The 19,792-nt window shown below is 48.4% G+C and overlaps 1 protein-coding gene across 4 annotated transcripts in view; it reads left to right on the top strand.

The window, feature by feature from the left end:
* Positions 1–19,792, top strand: part of MSRA (methionine sulfoxide reductase A) — a 431,273-nt gene that overhangs the window by 257,701 nt on the left and 153,780 nt on the right. For all 4 annotated transcript variants that reach the window (XM_088447548.1, XM_088447546.1, XM_088447547.1 and 1 more), the window contains one exon: positions 8,456–8,575. In XM_088447548.1, coding sequence (XP_088303674.1) covers positions 8,456–8,575 — 120 coding nt within the window. The remainder of the gene's footprint in view (positions 1–8,455; positions 8,576–19,792) is intronic.

The following is a 19,792-nucleotide window of genomic DNA, read 5'->3' as shown; positions in this document are numbered from 1 at the left end:
AATGCCTGCAGGTAAGTATTCTAACCCCTATCCTGCTGCCTAAAGCCGCATACACACTACACGATGTGTGTATGCGGCAATACTCGTCATCGGCGGGCCCGGGGGAGGTGCCGACATCGGCAAGTGTATACACACTTGCCGATGCCGACCAGTGTCGGATGACGGTGGGGGGGTCGGGGAGCGGGGCCATGTTGCATTCAGCAGCATGGCATCTCTCAAGATAACCCCAGATTGGGCTGCATGTACAGCCGACTGGGGTTATCGTAAACGACCAACGGGAGCGCGCATCACGGGTCATTTTTAGCATACACACTGGCCGATATTTTAAACGATTTAACGTAATCACTCAATATATCTGCTAGTGTGTACGCGGCTTAACCCTAACCTTCCCCACTTAGCCTATGCCTAATCCCCCCCAACCGCAGCCTAAATCACACCATCCCCCTTGTGCCTAACCCCTACCCCAACCCCTACCCTAATGCTTAATGCCGGGATTCTGAACGCTGGCATCTCAACTACATCTTGTCAGGAATTATTATTATTATTATCCTTTATTGATGCGACAAGTGTTCCGCAGCGCCTTACACAGTACCTAAACAATTGAACAAGAAACCAGTGACTTACGGTATAATACAATGCAGGACAGGGTTTATATACAGTACATTGCTACATTAGTGACCATAACACTCAAATAAGTAACAGGGCGTAAGCAACCAGGTGTTAGGTGCCCTAGTGAGGAGTAGATGAAAGTACAAGGGAGGATAAGCACAAGAGGGTAGAGGGCCCTGGTCATGAGAGCTTACATTTTAATGGGGAGAGGCAGACAATCAAGCAAGACACAAATGGGGTAGACAGGGAGGAAGGAGCATGTAGTAATGGGTTAGGGTGAGAGCTGGAAGGCTGTGATGAAGCAATGTGTCTTGAGAGCCCGTTTGAAGATTTGTAGAGAGGTGGAGAGTCTGATGGGGAGAAGTAGGGACCAGCATGGGCAGAATTAAGGAGGCGGGAGTGGGAGGAAGTAATCAGTTGGCAGGAGAGGTGGCATGCATTGGATGAGCAAAGTAGGCGGGCAGGAGACAGAAGGGAGATGAGGTCAGAGATATAAATGGGAGGTAATTGGGTGAGGGCTTTGTAAGTGAGTGTATGGACCTTGAGTTTGGTTCTGAAGGGGAAGGAGAGCCAGTGTAGGGCGTGTAGGAGAGGGTAGGCAGGTGTAGAGCGTTTGGAGAGGGAGATGAGCTGAGCAGCAGCACTGAGGACAGATCGGAGTGGTGGGACACTAGAAGGCCAGATAAGAGGAGGTTACAGTAGTCCAATCTGGAGATGACCAGTGAGTGTATGAGGGTCTCTACTAGCATTGTGGGTGACAAAAGGGTCTGATCATGGAAATATTTTTTTAGATGTAAATGGCAGGACTGCGAAAGGTGCAGAATGTGTGGTCTGAAGGAGAGCGAGGAGTCCAGGATAACTCCAAGACAGCGCACTTGGGGTCTAGAGGGGGTGATTAGTGCTGTCAATTGATAAAGACATTGTGGGAAGATGATCAGCTTGGTCTTAGACTTAGAAAGTGTAAGAAAGCGCTGAGACACCCAGGAAGATATAGCAGAGAGACAGTTGGAGATATGGGCGAGGAAAGAGGGTGAGAGGTCAGGGGAGGTAAGGTAGATCTGAGTATCATCAACTTAGAGATTATATTGGAGATCAAAAGAGCTGATGAGTTCACCTTAAAAGGACGTATAGAGGGAGAATAGGAGAGGTCCAACAGAACCTTGGGGAACACCTACTTTAAGTGGAAGTGGGGGGGAAGAATAAACATGAGAAGGATCGGTCAGAGAGGTAGGAGGACAGCCGGGAGAGGGCAGTGTCACGAAGACCAAGGGAGTGAAGGATTTGCAGCAGGAGAGGGGTCCACAGTGTCAAAAGCAACAGAGAGGTTGGGGAGAATGAGAAGAGAGTAGTGGTCTTTGAATGTGGCAGCATGGAGGTCATTGCTGAGTTTCGTGAGGGCAGTTTCAGTGGAGTGGAGAGAACGGAAGCCAGATTTAGCATTGTACTGCCATCTAGAGATCGGTGTTATTGCTTTTGATTGCTTTTCTGTGCTCTACAGTTCTTATGCTTATCTCCTTATTGTAAGCGAGTTATTTTTCTTCCATACTGACCAGATTCCTTTTTTGTGATTTGTGGCATAAACCTAGGAGATGTCTTAAACGCAGGTAAAATATTGCGTTACATTTGTGAAACCGGTTGCTAAAGGTAACTGTGCAAAATTGGTGCTTTAACCCATAGCAACCAATTAACTCTTCTTTATAATGTGGGCTGGAAAAGTGCTCTGGAGAAAAGACAGTTTCTGATTGGTTGCTATGGGTTATAGCACCTATGCACCATTTTCCTTCATTTAGCAGCTATTATTATTACCAGTTATTTATATAGCGCACACATATTCTGCAGCGTTTTACAGAGAATATTTGGCCATTCACATCTGTCCCTGCCCCAGTGGAGCTTACACTCTATATTCCCTATAACATGTTCACACACATACACTAGTGTACATTTTTGTAAGAAGCTAATTAACCTACCAGTATTTTTGGAGTGTGGGGGGAAACCAGAGTACCCGGAGGAAACCCACGCAAGCACAGGGAGAATATACAAACTCCACACAGTTAGGGCCATAGTGGGTATCGAACCAACGACCTCAGGGCTGTGAGGCAGTAGTGCTAACCATTACACCGTCTGTGTTGCCCCTATGAAAAGCTATGAAAAGGTCCGGCATGCCTAAGTACAGGGACCACCAAAATAAACACTTTTTATTTGCTTTATAATTTACATTGATTAAAGGATTGTTTTTATTGTATTTCTCTATCTCTGTCACCCACCATCCCCCACAGCTGTAGTTTCAAGTCTCTCAGCACGTGCGCAGAATGTGTACTTGTAAATACAGTCAGATAACATATTAATAGTGTTCCGAGTCCTATTCAGCAGAGGCTGGGAATACTGGCCTGAGGCAACCTCAGGCACTGTTGCCATGGCTACAGAATGAAGACAAAGTGATGCAGCCATCTTGTGCCAGGACAATGCATTGTATTTCAGGAAGCTCAGCAGATTACCAAGAGTTCACTACATTCTTTGAATAAAGTCAGGGACGTTATTCTTATGGTATGATTTCTCATGCTAAAAAGCGTACATTGACACAAATAACATGGCCTTCCACTGAGTACAGTATAGCACACAGCTGCACACTGGGCCTGATTCAGACCCGCTCGCAAGCGGGTCGATGGTCCCACACCTTGCATGCGCATGCCGGAGCCGGCTCCGGCGTGCGCATGCGTGAGACCCGGCCAGCGACGGGTGCTCCGTCGCTACAGGTCTCGCACCAAAACGGGGCGGCTGTTGATTGTGATTGACAGCTCGCCCCGTTTTGGAGGCGGGCAGGGGGAGTGACTGGCCAAACGGAAGCGTTCCCAAAGGAATGCCTGCCGTCTGGGGGCGGCCTCATTAGTGCCGGAAGCTCACTGGGGCTTGCAATGGATGAGACCTTACCACAAGGGTCTCGTCGCAAGCCCGATAGTCGCGACCATCACCTGGCCGCTCGCAAAAGCTGTGGGTGGTCACCCACAGCTTAGTGAGCGTCCAGGAGGCCGACACAAAAAAAAAATAATGCCGCCCTGATTCAGAGCGAGCGCACTGAAAGAGCGTCCGGCTCTGAATCAGGGCCACTGTGCACAGGGCCTGATTCAGGTTGGTTCGCAAAGCTGTGTTTGCACACACCCCGCTCACTGCGAAAATATGCTAATGGATGCAATCACACGGCAACTGCAGCATTATACCAAAACGCCCACCGTTGTATAAAGCCGCCCACTTCCCATGATATGCATCTGCAAGTCAGCAAAAACATCTGTAACATCGGAACCATCCGCACAGTTGTGGTTGACCTGACCCTACCGCACAAACTGCTAAACTTCCTGTCGCCACCTAGACTTCTGCCTGCTTAATTATGCACGCCCCTGTAACAGCGTTTAAATGCCCAGGCACGCCTGCGTCTCTCTAACCACCCCCCGTCCCCACCCTCAAACGGTCACTTCCTGTCAATCACTGTGTGGAGCCTCTGCGTGCTCACTGCAATTGCTTCCCGATCGCAGTGGCTGATACGCGCACGCGCACTGCAGAATGCAAACGCTGGCTGCGTGAGAACGTAGCCTTGCGGACGAACCTGAATCATGCCCAAAGTACATAGATGTTGAAAGTTACTAAATGTAAATAAAATAAACACTAAGGGAGCTACAGTGTCCACTGAGAATCAAACATTGCATCAAAATTTTATATAGTACAATCCTGTAGCTGACTTGCCAGCAAAATGAGTGTTTTTCATGGTGGGAAAAAGAGTTTATATACTCCTACAAGCAGTGAACGCATGTGTTTCTGTGAAGCATGATGAGCCCATCTGGGGGCTGCAGCTGCTGTTGGAATTGACACAACAAAGATATGTTCCATGGTAAATTCAGGGGATACTTAATATTTGGTGGTATACCCCAAGAACGTCTGTTTCGGGGAATATATTGCAAATATTATTTGATAAATAGGCTCCTAATTGTTATGTCTTCAGCATTGTTTTTTCCATATGCATTTATTTTTGTGTAAGCGCCACCTAGTGGCCAGCTTAGTATCAGCTTAACTGAACAACTCAGGCCTCTATGGGTAGTTATCCAATGCACCCTGGGTAGGAGATGGTGGATACCTCCATATTTAGATCTCACATGGAATCAGCAAACAGGTACATATATTCCTCCCCTCAGCACAACAGACTATGGGCCTGATTCAGAGCCGCTCATAAGCGGCCGCTCGTTCGTTCCGACCGATGTTCGCACAACTGCGCATGCATACGGATTTTAATACGCATGCGCGAACCAGTCATTGCGGCTGAAAATCTTTGTTCGCTAAATAGCGAATTCCTGCTATTTTGAGTGACAGGAGGAGGCGTATGTGGGTGGTAACAGGGGAAGGTGCTTGAAAACGGGGAGTGGAGATCAGAACGCAGGCGTGCTTCAAGGTCAAAACGGGCGTTTTATGGGTGTGCATAATTGATACAGGAGCTTCATTAACCACGTCACTGGGTTGATTTATAGTCAGAACTGCTCGCAAGATTGTGATAGGAAAAACCAACCACAAGAATAGCGAGCAGTTCATACGATGTACTTGATTAATCTATTAAATAGCGGACATGACGTATGGTGCGAGCGGCCAGGGGGCGTCTTTTTCAAAATTACGACCGCAAGTTTTGTTCGCTCGTTCAGACATAGAGGCGTGAACAGACCGCAAAGTGCGAACGGTTCATTTGAATAGCCACCCCTATTTAATGAACGAGCGAGCGCAAATAGCGTCCGGCTCTGAATCAGGCCCAATGACCTAAATTTGCCATCTTTATATCAGTTAACGTTTATTACATCTGTTCATATTTTATTCTCATTTCCTTATTTTTTATTACAGTTTTACCATATCCTCCTAGTACTACAATAAACACACTTATTCAGATCTTCACATCTAGATTGGGTTATTGAAAAGTAGGAGTGGTTTTACTCTCTTTCTAATTATATATAGTCCGAAGGAAAGCTTATAACAGAACAACAAAGATGATGGTTGCAGCGGCTTATTTAAAATCTATAGGCGGGACCGGTTTCCACTTGCACACGCACAAACCCTCGCATTAACCCTATTGAATCTCACATTAGTGTAAGGTAGTAAGTCAGGTTTCTGCGGCTGCCCGCATCTACAGTCACTTTGCGCGTGACTGAGAATCAGCTCCTTTGGTAGGATCAAGCAGTCACAGCCTGGAGCGAGAAGGACCTGTAAGGAACCTGGGATAATGGAAATTGCCTGGGTTTGCCTAGAAGCAATCTTCGCTTTTTATTGTATGTGTTATGGGGGCACATCCACTAGGCGACAATGAAAAGACTGAACGATAATGATACATCGTTCAGTCGTTCATTGTACTGTGCAGTGCCTACACTGAACGATATATAGTTCAGTGTAGGCACCCTCCATCATCCCTGAATGTGGCCAATCTGTCTTTATAGGCAGATTGACCGGCGTGTTCGGGCGATGATTGATGTCGGAAATGACCAGCCGCAGCGCTGGTCGTTTCCGACATTTTAGTGCCCAATTCATGCACGAATAATGGACGACTGAACGATAACGATGTCATTCGGTCGTCCATTAATATCTGCTAGTGGATGTGCGCCTTAAGTCGTTTTTTTGTGTTCAATTCTTTTACATCCCTGACTGTCTTAAGTGCACAATAAGGAGATACACTCACATATCACTGATCATGCGATCAGTCTGTATGTAATTACGGAGCTGATTTTCTATAGGCTGTAATTACACGTATAAGCCCTACACACCTATCTATTTTATCTGTTTAAAAAAATACAGTCTGTTAGTTTTGCTTCTGTTTTTTTCCTGCCTTTTACAAGTGTCATCGTTGTACAATAAGAGTTCCATCTGTACATTGCGTTGTGTTCCTGAGCAGTGCCGGCCAGACGTGTCTCCTGCATTGTGCTGGGTACATTAGAGCGGGTCATTCAGTGGCGCAATGCACTTCATTCCTCCTCCACCTTTCTTCTAGACTCATCTCAAAACACTTTGGAGGTCACTTTAACACTAGCACTTTATAAAAAGTTTTTTCTTTTTTCTTTTATGCATCTGAACCTCTAGTTGTTATCAGTGTTCCGGCTAACCTGTAACCAAGCTCAGTGTGCCAGTTCTACATTTTTCTGTCATATTAATAATAATCTGGTGGATTTTAGTTTAGCCTGCAGCCCCAAACCAACCCCCCCCCCCCCCTTGGTAATATCCTCCACCCATCTGGCAGTGTCAGTAACTTCCCATTGGAACCACTCCCTGCTAATCTCATGATGCACAGACAGTCCCAGGGGGAGCCGATTCAGGGCCTGATTCAGAGCCGCTCGCTCGCGCTGTGCGTTCGCAAGTGGCCCGATGTTCTGTGTACGCACATGCGCACGCTTCCTTCTGTGCGTGCACGAACTACACAATGCGATCGCAACCCTCTCACTCGCCCAGCAATGGCAGCCCAGGGTAATGAGTGACAGGAGAGGCCGTTTGTGGGTGGTAACAGGAGCAGGACACTAATAACATGGGGGGTGGAGATGCGAACGCAGGCGTACCTGGGTGTTTCAATGCCGTTTAAGAGGCGTGCATAATTAACAGGCAGCGTCATAGTACACGTCACTTGCCATTTTTTTACACTGATTTCCTCGCAGCACTTGTTGTAGGGTAAAGCTACCTCAAGCACTGCGTTCACATCCGATGGTGCTCGATGTACCAATGTTTTAATACACTTCCTGGAGATGACGTGTTGCTGGTGGGCGGCTTTGCTTGTGCGATTGGGCGTACGCATACACAAAGTGGCCGCTCGCTAAGACATGGTGGGCGTGCTTATGCCTTGGCGAGCGTTCGCTTCCCGTGGCGTCACTTTGACAAATTTGCATATGCGAGCGTACGCAGATAGCGAATGGGTCTGAATCAGGCCCTCAGTCCCTAGAAGGCGGACCTCTTTTTCTTTTGTGCGCACAATTATAGTCATCCCCCCTCCCACTCACCGGCCGGCAAGGGCAGAAGCCGCAACTAATAATTTATATCGAGTAATAATAATAATGTGAACTTCAAATAAACATGTCACATGTGGAAGACATTTCATACAACACAACTATGAAGTGGAGGAAGAAGTGAGAGCCGTAGTATCACAGAGTTGGCGGTACCTCTCTGATCGAGTTCCCACACTCCATTCCTCAGGGCATCCTAACAGTGCATGTTTTCCATGTCTCCTCACAGAGAGACAAATTTACTAATTATCAGGTTCTAGACCCATTAATTATATTCTTATCAATGCTATTCCGGGGCAACAATAAATGAAGTTCCGTCGGGATGTACTGTTGCTCACATGCGAGAGGAGCCCGTCCCTGCGAAGTGTAAAAGTAAAGCGATCGCATTAGCAAGGCGATATGGAAAACATGCACTGTTTAGAGTTCCCTGATTATAGTAGTTGATAAACAGCGCTCCGAACATACACTTGCAGGTCCGGTTAGCGGCATGCAGCCCTGACCATGTTATCAGTCTCAGGATCTCCATCAGTTCCTATACTTCCATCTATTACTGCACGGTAAACATTACCTTCCTTTATGAAAGCCTAAACCTCCATTATTAGAGTGCTCTGCCATCGTAGGGGTGTGGCTAAGCTGTTTCCTTGCACACAACAGCCAATCACCTTGCTGAGCTTAGGAAATGATCTGCCTTATGCGACCAATGGCCAGACAATTGTGACAAGGGCTAATTGGTGGCACAAGTTGTAAAAAAATAGAGATGGTGCCACTTTTATTAAGTATTTTGGCAACATGACATACTGCTCTCTTGATATATTCCTTTACTCATAAAACTGCTTTTTCAGGCATGGGCTGTTTCTGGGGAGCAGAAAAGAAGTTCTGGAGACAGAAGGGTGTCTACTCCACTCAAGTTGGCTTTGCCGGTGGTCATACTCCCAATCCTACCTATGAGGAAGTCTGCTCAGGTATGTAAACAGTTTGTGTGTATGTATGTGTGTGTGTTTGACATGGAGTGGAACAGAGTGGGGGCAGGAAGTAGTACCCAGGAAGGAACCTCTCCTGGATCCTTAATGGCTATTGTGTTTACACCAGAGCATCTTCATGGGTTCGTTGTAGGCTGTCTCTCACTCTCTGCCTCAGACGTGACCCTGCTCAGTCCCTGACTCCCTCCCTCCCCTCTCTAAGCTTGTGTTAAGCTCAGATTCTGTCCTGCTGTGTTAGCACCATGGACAGCTCCTCTACACTCAGCTTTTTGCAAGATTTTTTTCTGTGACTGATTCACTAAAATCGTCACTGTTGGGCTCCGTTTTGTCACAGATGAGTGGTTCATACACCTAAACCTTCCTCAACCAATGCTGCATAGAATAGTGAAAACCTCATCAAAATCGTCAAATGGTTCAAGAGATTAGCGAGAATGAACAGATAGACCCCTAAACAGGGAACTTTATTTTATATTTATATATATATATATATATATATATATATATATATATATATATATATATATATATATATATATATAGTTTTACCCGGATCTTTTTATGTGTTTTGGATAGCGAATAAAATCGAGCCAAATTTGCGGTAAAGTGGCGATAAGAACCGAGTAAAACCGAACCCGCTCACGAGAGAGAGAGAGAGAGATATATATATATATATCATACAGCCTCTGCACTCACCTAATTTTTACTCCAAATTGTATTTCATTTAAATTCAGGGAATGTTGGTTCCAAAATTTTGCAATCATTTGTTAAGCCGGCTAACTGCTTCAAAACCTTCCCACCCTGTAAAATTGCCTTATTGGCGCCAGAATCCCGACACCTGTCAGAATCTCGACGCCAGCATCTCAACCAAGGCATCCAGAAGGTAAGTAGTGGGGTTAGGGGGAGAGCTGAGGGTTAGGGTTAGGCACTGGGGAGGGTTAGGTTTAGGGTGCAGGGGAGGAGGTTAGGAGTAGGGGAAGGGTTAGGATACCTACCGACAGGTGTCTGTATCCTAACCCTATCAGGGTGCCGGCTTTGGATTTTGACCGCTGGGATGCCGAGCATCGGCATCCTGTACCCAACCCTTATGCAAGCATTAATGCCCATTAATATGCTCTGGTATCACTCTGTGTCGTAGCGTGACCACAAACTGCTTCTAATTGGCAGTGTCCTGTTAAAAGATAACCCAGCATACCAGGATGTATGGTCAGAGCAGGATTTAGGTCAAGTGCTTCCCTGGGCAGGAATAAAAGTGACATAAAGACTTTTGCTATTGGCGCTAAAGATAATATACTGCAAATAAAAGCATGGGGATTTTGTTCATATTTCGATTAAAACATTTTAGTGTGCAGCCAGTGGTCAGGGGATCCCAATTATCTGCAAATCCAACAATAACATTTATGCCCAATACACTATAACATTGCAGTTACATGCACTCGCCTCTCAGGTACAGATGGTAACATCTAGACTAGGGCTGGCTTGTGAGCCGCACATATATGTCATTAATACTGCCATGCAGCTGGTACAATGCACAGTATGTGTAAAATCGGCATATTTCAGAATAAAGGTGGAGAATTGTGACATTACGCAGACTCCATTGCATAACAAACAGTTTTGTTGCTACAGACTGAGACGCACATTATAGCAAGAAAGACGCTCAGGGCCTGGTGCACCGAAAAGGACTAATAGGCGCAACTGCTGCAGTAATGAATGAGAACACATCTGTATGCAGACTTTTATCTGGTGCCCAGTCTAATATGCAGACCCCTATCATTACCAGTCTCATTTGCAGACCTCTATCTGATTACCAGTCTCATAGGCAGACCCCTATGTGATTAGGAACAGGTTGCCATTCCTTTGTCGGCCTCCGTTCCTCTGTCCCTCTTACAGATTTATAAGAAGTTATACAGTGTGGCTGAAGGGGTTTCTATACAAATGAGAAAACCTATTTAACCAGGAAGTTTCTCTTCTACAGAACATCTGAACCATTTATACAGATAGGCCAGGGTTGTGCTCTAGGGACACTTGTGTTTATCCCCAGCCCCCAAATGTCCAGTCTCTCCCAGACTTCTGTTTGCTCAGGTTAAAAGCACATACAGTATATCTCACACAGGCAGTGGCAGAACTGGTGGGCCCTAGTGCTATGATATGCTTTGGGCCCCTCTCCGCCACCACACCCCAGGTATTAGTATGTGCTACACGGCAGTGGTAGACAGGGAGAGGTAGAGAATGACAAGGAGAGGCAGATGGTGACAGGGAGAGGCAGTGGGTGATGGGGAGAGGCAGAGGGTGACGGGGAGAGGCAGAGGGTGACGGGGAGAGGCAGAGGGTGACAGGGAGATGCAGGTGGTGACAGGGAGAGGCAGAGGGTGACGGGGAGAGGCAGAGGGTGACGGGGAGAGGCAGAGGGTGACGGGGAGAGGCAGTGGGTGAGGGGGAGAGGTAGTGGGTGACGGGGAGAGGCAGTGGGTGACGGGGAGAGGCAGAGGGTGACGGGGAGAGGAAGAGGGTGACGGGGAGAGGCATAGGGTGATGGGGAGAGGCAGAGGGTGAAGGGGAGAGGCAGAGGGTGACAGGGTGATTCATTGAGTGACAGGGAGAGGCAGAGGGTGACAGAGGCAGAGGGTGACGGGGAGATGCAGTGGGTGACGGGGAGAGGCAGTGGGTGACAGGGATGGGTAGTGGGTGACAGGTACAGGGAGAGAGAGGAGGCAGTGGGTGGCGGGGATGGGTAGTGGGTGACGGGGAGAGGCACTGGGTGACGGGGAGAGGCAGAGGGTGACAGGTACAGGGAGAGAGAGGAGGCAGTGGGTGGCGGGGATGGGTAGTGGGTGACGGGGATGGGCAGTGGGTGACGGGGAGAGGCAGTGGGTGATGGGGAAAGGCAGTGGGTGACAGGGAGAGGCAGTGGGTGACGGGGAGAGGTAGTGGGTGACTGGGATGGGTAGTGGGTGACGGGGATGGGCAGTGGGTGACTGGGAGAGGCAGTGGGTGATGGGGAAAGGCAGTGGGTGACAGGGAGAGGCAGTGGGTGACGGGGAGAGGTAGTGGGTGACTGGGATGGGTAGTGGGTGACGGGTAGAGGCAGTGGGTGACAGGGAGAGGTAGTGGATGACGGAGAGAGGCAGCGGGTGAAGGGGAGAGGCAGTGGGTGACAGGTACAGGGAGAGAGAGAAGGCAGTGGGTGACAGAGAGAGGCAGAGTGATGGGTAGAGGGTAACGGGAGAGGAAGAGGGTGCCAGGGTCTCATGCAATACTTCCGAAAGTCCATACGCCGGCCGCAATGGGAAGCCATTTTCTCAGACACACACAGAGATGCATATGTCACTGTGGTGCACATACAGTCTGCAATGACCTCCAGATGCAGCCGTCTTCCGTCTTAGAATCAGGCCATCGGCGAGGAGCAGAACCGTAATATCAGACGCAGCTCACCGTATACGATACACAATCTGCTATACGAGTGACTCGTCTCCCTCATGTTTCTGTCCTCTCAGTTAGTGTTTCTGGTTAGAAGCAGATTTCAGGGGTTAATGATCCGGGAAGATGTTGATCAAATCATTTTCAGACCTGATTCATCCAAGAATCTGAGCGTATAATTAAAGGGAACATGTTACTTTCGGTTTCCATGGTAACCCAGCGTTGGCAAAGCTGCAAGATTAAGGTGTTCCTGATTTAATGAGAATAGTTTAGAACCTTTCCCATTGTCACAGACAGGATAACGCGTCTATGTTATGCCTTCATCATTTCTCGCTGCAGTCGTCGCAGTTCAGTACAGCCTGAAGGAATATTATTAATTCGGTCAGGGGGGGCGGCGGATTGGGGCTACGGTTGTTTTTACGCCGTTTCCCAATGCGTCCCTATGTTTTTGGTATCAGGCAAACGCGATCCAAATCTAAGTCCATAATAAGAAGCCATGATCTCTCATGGAAGGCAATTAGCTAGGTGTCACTTATTGTCGCACAGAAGCAAGTGGAGCATAAGAAATGCGACTCCGCTTCCAATTATAACGTGCTAAAGAAAGGCTTTGTACATACATGTTTTCTGAATGGAGAGAAAGCAGAAAGATAAATCATTGCTGTCCTCTAACACATAACACGCATAAGAAAGTGGCCAGCAGCAGGGTGTAGTCTGCAATGAAATCGGTGCCCGGTGATGGCATAGCCGGCAGGTGACTCATGTGGGTACTGTGGCACTATAAGGAGGCTGCGCATAATGGGGGGTGGTTCAGCACTGGACGGAATTGCGAAGCTGCATAACGCCTCCTGCACGCAGCATCGGATCATCTGCCTGATCCTTGGCCGGCTGAGTGACCATGGAGTCACGTAGGCTGACCATCGCAGATGTCCATAAGAGGCCAGGAAATCTCCGTCGGACATCCTGGCCTCTTCCCTCCCTGGTTCCCCCCCCCCCCCCAATGGCGGCGACATGCCTCTGTTTTGGAAAATGGAGGCCATTGCCGCCCCCTCCCCGCCACCAAACAGCAGCAGACTGTCAGTCACTGCCAGTCTACGTCCGGTCTCGCAGGACCCATTCATGCACTTGCGCAGAACGGGTCCAGCAAACGACTATCGAGAATCTGCATTCAGCAGCGCACGGAAACTTGTGCAGAGTTGGTGGGTTTAGAATGTAAGCTCTCATGAGCAGGGCCCTCTGCCCTCTTGTGCTTCTCCCTACTTTAGTTTCATTTACTTCTTACTCCCCACTAGGGCACCTAACACTTGGTTGCTTATGCTCTGTTGCTTATCTGGGTGTTATGGTCAGTAATGTAGCAATATATATTATCCATGTCCTGGTCCTGTATTGTACTGTACTGTAAGTCGCTTGTCTACAACTTGTTTATGTACTGTGTAAGGCGCTGCGGAACATTTGTGGCGCCATATAAATAAATAAATAATAATAATAATAATAAAGGTGGTTCTGCAATGAGGTGCAGTGAATGGCTTTACATAAAGAATACGTATTTGGGAAAACAGCTGGCTTAACCTTTGTTGATAAATGATTTTCAGGTGTGTCGTCCCTGTGACTAGTCCAACTTGCACATGTTACTCCGCTATCCGGCATGTTTACACTATAGTAGCACTGTGTGCCACCCCACCTGGCAACATTTTTGAATTGTACAGTTAACTTAAATGACATAAGTACATAGTTAACACGGTACAATACAGGTAATGTTGCAACACGGTATAGAGGGCCTGATTCAGAGCCGCTCGTAAGCGGCCGCTCGTTCGCTCTGAGCGATGTTCGCACAACTGCGCATGTGTATGGGTCGTAATGCGCATGCGCAAACCAGTCATTGCGGTCGGAAATCGTGCGCTCGTAAAACAGCGAGGGGCTGCTAATGTGATTGACAGAATGTACCATTTGTGGGTGGTAACAGGGGAAGGTGCTTGAAAATGGGGAGTGGAGATCCGAACGCAGGCATGCCAAACGGTAAAAAGGGCGTTTTATGGGAGTGCATAATTAGTAAAGGAGTGTCATCGACCACGTCACTTGGTTGTCTTTTAGCCTGAACTGCTCGCAGTGATAGCGGTAAGAAAAACCTACCACAAGCACTGCGAGCAGTTCAGATGCCTTTCGATGTACCCGATTAATCTAATAAATACCAGACATGACGTGTAATGCAAACGGCAAAGGGGCGTCTTTACAAAATAGCGAGCGCATTTTTCGTTCGCTCGCTCAGACATAGAGGCGTCAACAAACCGCAATGAGCGAGCGCACAATTTAAATAGACGGCCCCTTTTTTTGAATGACCGTCCGCAAATAGCGTCCGGGTCTGAATCAGGCCCAGACTTCCCCCATCACATCGCAGAGAGCAACAGAACCGTGAGCAAGAAGAAATGTAAAAAAACAAAATATATGGGCTTCCCTTATAGAGTTATAGGATTTCTTCCGTTCAAGTTTTACTTTGAGAAGCGCAGAATAAACAGATTAATAACTCTCCGCTTTCTTACGGAACTTGTATTTCATGCGTCTGGAAAAAAAATGAACAAAGAGAAAACAAAATGATAATTAATCAGCCGCGATCTCTCGAGGAGCCAGTGAATGAGGCAGCAAATGCACAGTAACAGAGTAACACGTGTTTAGTGCGGCGTTGAGAATTCTCGCTGTAAATAATTGTACTTTCTGTTGGTAGAAAACATGAGATGCGTCTCTTCGTCACACTGAGCACTTTGCAGCGTGTCCCCAATCCCCCGGAGGCTGGCGCTATAAATTGCCGTGTCTGGTAGCTGAATATTCAGCAGATGTGCATTTTATTACCATCGTCTTCAAATATTCATAACCATTGTTTTATTTTTAAGCTGTTGGTGCTGAATACTGAGCGCTGCAGTCCTCTGATGAGAAGGTTGTTGTCAGTAATGGGTCTGACCCTTTTGCTGCTAGTGGGGAATCGAACGGAGCCTTCAGGCAAAGAGTCACTTGCCCTTTGACCTTGTAACAGTTGAATGATTTCCGATGCTACGTGTACACAACAAGCGCGCGGCCGTCACCTGCGCGCATTGGGTATATTAGGGCCTGACCCTTTCGCATCAAAACAGAATGGGGCTGCGCACGCGTGGCGGGCAGTATGCAAATCTTTGCGATTCAAGGTCATACGCATCTCGGTCGTTTCCCGCAGCCACTAAATGGGCGTTTCTGGGTGGCAACAATGTAAACGCACGTAAGAGACAAATTTTTGGGGTGTGTTGGGGTGTGTCACACTGTGCAGCCTGAGGTGCGTTCTATCCTGAGACGCACGTATGTGTATGGACGGCAAATTCATACCTGTACTTATATTTGCATTAGCATTGTGTTTGCACCTGCCAGGTGAGTAGTATGTATAACTTTCATTCTGTGGCTTCCTGCTGTCACTGCCCCTGTCACACACGTCCCTATCCTCTGAACACATCACTCATCTCCTGATATACTCTGTGCTGCTGGGGGACCCTGCTCCTCCCACTATATAACTCTCAGTCTGTGGCTTCTTGCTGCCTCCATTCCCCTCCTCACATCATGTCACTGCCCCCGTCACATGCAGCCCTGTCCTCACTAACACATCACTTATCTCCTGATATACTCTGTGCTGCTGGGGACCCTGCTCCTCCCACTATATAACTCTCAGTCTGTGCCTTCCTGCTGCCTCCATTCCCCTCCTCACATCATGTCACTGCCCCTGTCACATGCAGCCCTGTCCTCAGTAACACATCACTCATCCCCTGATGTACTCTCTGCTGCTGGGACCCTGCTCCTCCCACTATATAACTCTCAGTCTGTGGCTTCTTGCTGCCTCCATTCCCCTCCTCACATTATGTCACTGCCCCCGTCACATGCAGCCCTGTCCTCACTAACACATTACTCATCTCCTGATATACTCTGTGCTGCTAGGGACCCTGCTCCTCCCACTATATGACTCTCAGTCTGTGGCTTCCTGCTGCCTCCATTCTCCTCCTCACCTCATGTCACTGCCCCTGTCACATGCAGCCCTGTCCTCACTAACACATCACTCATCTCCTGATATACTCTGTGCTGCTGGGGAAGCTGCTCCTCCCACTCCTTCCTCCACCGATTTGTGGCACTTGGCCTCCCCCATTGATGACAAAACCATTTGCTATCAGGCACAGACCAATGATGGCTGCAAACTGCCAATGGCTGATGACAATCCCTACCCTATCCTCAGTAATGTAATCCCATGTATTCAGATGTAAGCGTCCAGGCTGCGTCATCAACAGGGAAATCCTTCTTGCTCATTTACAGTATATTACAGGTTTCATTATCTTGTAGGGGTCTTTTCAGTTATCTTAAGTAGCATGTTACTGTATATAAGAGACTACCATGCATTGTATTCAGATGGCCAGTATGGGCAGCACATAACGGGCTGCACTGAGCATTGTTACATATAAATATATTTACACTGTAGCTTCTGCATCTGAGCCACAGGAGTCTTCCTGCTACCTGTCAGTCTGACCTACTGACAGGCAGGCAGTGAGAGCTTTATTCCGCAACCTTCTCCTTGAAGATCATTTCATCAACAAAAACATAGGCTCCATTTCATGTGCTCCCCTCCTATCTGCTAGAGGTGGTGGTGGGGGATGGTCCAGGGCATCGGTAGTGCTGGACATGCCCTAATGCCATGTGGCCACACCCCCTTCATTTGCTTATCCAAATGCAGACACTACAAAGTTGGTCGTTATATGTTTGGTTTGGTGTTACTAAAGCTGGATACACACATAACATTATTGTGCCTGATTCCGACTGATCAGAACGACAAAAGTCAAAATCTTCTAGTGTGTACCTACTTTGTCAGTCGTTGCGCCCTCCCTTGCGGGGTCGTCGGTCTGATCGTCAGGTCGGCCCTACATGCAGCTCAATCTGACAATGCGACTGACGACCTAATGCAGCGGGATGCGGCAGGGACCGACATATCGTTTAGTGTGTACCCAGCATAATTCTGCTTGGAGAATTCACCAATTGGTAGTTTCCATTGTCTGTCATCTCTCCTGTCAGTCCTGTTTGATCATCTTCTAGCAAAAATGATAACCGCACCTCACAATACAGGCATAGAGGTGGCACACAACTCACTATGTTACATCAGAACCAGTGTGTAACTATAAATTTTGCTCCCCCATGGCAAAAAAGTTTCAGGAGCCCCCTGCCCAAAAAACAAACACACCCCCAAAGATGACGTTTAAGGTGTGCGGTTTCATGTTCATGATACAGTTAAGTGCCTTACACATTATGACACACCAAGTAATGCCACTTATAACACATTATGCCACACCGGAATGCCCCAATAACACATTATGCCACACCGTAATACCCCTTACAACACATTATGCCACAGAGCAATGCACCTTACACATGCCACACAGTAATGCCCATATAACAAATTATGCCATGCCATAATGCCTCTATTTCACATTATGCCACATAACACATTATGCCACACAGTAATGCCCCTTATACATTATTCCCCTTATAACACATAATGCCACACAGTAATGCCCCTAATAGCACATTGTGCACACAGTAATGCCCATTACATTTTATGCCACACAATAATGCCCATTACATCCCACCCTGACAGATCTACTTCATCAACCCTCCTCTCCGCTCCTGCCAGTCTGTCACCTCAGCTCAAGACAGGTTGCAGTTTTTATGTCCATGTAGAACCAGATTATTGGGAACATAGTTTATAACCTATCAAATTAGTCCCCCTTATACAGTGCCCCCTGTAGTTGTGCCCCTTAAAGTAGTGCCCCCTGTAGCTGTGCCCATAAGCAGTTCCCCCGTAATTGTGCCCCTTAAAGTATTGCCTCTGTAGTTGTTCCCCTTCAAGTGGTGCCCCCTGTAATTGTGCCCCTAATACAGTGCCCCCTGTAGTTGTGCCTCGTAAGCAGTGCCCCCTCTAATAGTACCCCTTATGCAATACCCCCTGTAGTAGTACCCATTATCCAGGGCCCCCTGTAGTTGTGTCCATAGGCAGTGCCCTCTGTAGCTGTGCCCCTGTAGATGTGCCCCTTAAAGTATTGCCCCTGTAGTTGTGCCCCTTCAAGTAGAATACCCCTGTAGTTGTGCCCCTTCAAGTAGTGCCCCCTGTAATTGTGCCCCTTCAAGTAGTGCCCCCTGTAATTGTGCCCCTTCAAGTAGTGGCCCCTGTAATTGTGCCCCTTCAAGTAGTGTCCCCTGTAATTGTGCCCCTTAAAGTATTGCCCCTGTAGTTGTGCCCCTTCAAGTCGAGTACCCCTGTAGTTGTGCCCCCTGTAATTGTGCCCCTTCAAGTAGTGCCCCCTGTAATTGTGCCCCTTCAAGTAATGGCCCCTGTAATAGTGCCCCCTGTAGTTGTGCCCCTTCAAGTAGTGCCCCCTGTAATTGTGCCCCTTCAAGTAGTGCCCCCTGTAATTGTGCCCCTTCAAGTAGTGGCCCCTGTAATTGTGCCTCTTCAAGTAGTGGCCCCTGTAATTGTGCCCCTTCAAGTAGTGCCCCTGTAGCTGTGCCCCTTCAAGTAGTGTCCCTGTAGTTGTGCCCCTCAAGTAGTGCCCCCTGTAGTTGTGCCCCTTATACAGTTCCCCCTGTAGCTGTGTCCCTTCGATTAGTGCCCCTTCAAGTAGTGCCTCGGTAGTTGTGCCCACTGCCCCCTGTAGTTGTGCCCCTTCAATTAGTGCGCCCTGTAGTTGTGCCCCCCTACTTACCTGACTCCGTCCAGGCTGCAGCTGTCATCCGGGCTGTCTCTCCTGACTCCCGCGCTGACTGGATCAATTGATCCAGCAGACGCGGCCACTCAGGTTCCTCACTCCGCAGGTGACGTCATGACATCACCCGCGCAATGCATTACTGGGAACGCTGGCCTCTGAAGTGATCACTTCAGAGGCCAGCGCTCACAGTTGCAGTGGTGTAACCACTGCCCCCGGCGCCCCCAAGCTACCCGGCACCTCCAAGCCACCGCGGGGGCTGCGGGGGCAGTAGTTACGCCACTGATCAGGACCAGGGCCGGATTTACCGCTAGGCATCCTAGGCGGACGGAATCCGGCCCTGGAGAGAGTCTGCATTTTAACGCCACCTCCTCCTTCCCTGTCCTGGTAGGAGCAGGGCTCTGGACTTGCTGCTACTGTGTCTCAACTCACTGGCCGGTGCCAGCAGCAGCAACATTCCCAGAGCTCTGCTCCTACCAGGACAGGGAAGGAGGAGGTGGTGTTTCAGGACAGGGCCAGTGAACGCTGGCCTCTGAAGTGATCGGAGGATAAGGAAGCCTCTGATCGCTTCAGAGCCAGCGTTCCTAGAGATGCACTGCGCGGGTGACGTCTGGATCAAGTCAGATCCAGTCAGTACGGCAGCAGGAGCGTCAGCCCGGACGACGGCCACGTGGAGTCAGGTAAGTAGGGGGCGGGGGGGTGGGGGACTACTACTACAGGGGCACTACTACTACTACAGGGGAACTACACAGTGGCACTAGTACTACTACAGGGGAACTACACAGGGGCACTACTTTAAAGGGCACAACTACAGGGGCACTACTACAGGGGCACTACTATTACTACAGGAGACCTACTTTAAAGGGCACAACTACAGGGGCACTACTACTACTACTTACAGGGGCACTACTACTACTACTTACAGGGGCACTACTACTACTACTTACAGGGGCACTACTGCTACAGGGGCAGTACTTTAAAGGGCACAACTACAGGGGCACTACTTTAAAGGGCACAACTACAGGGGCACTACTTT

This window comes from Taudactylus pleione, unplaced genomic scaffold (assembly GCF_031769625.1).
Source record: "Taudactylus pleione unplaced genomic scaffold, aTauple2 ptg000434l, whole genome shotgun sequence".
NCBI classification, from domain to species: domain Eukaryota; kingdom Metazoa; phylum Chordata; class Amphibia; order Anura; family Myobatrachidae; genus Taudactylus; species Taudactylus pleione.
This window is presented reverse-complemented; position numbering and strand designations above follow the sequence as displayed.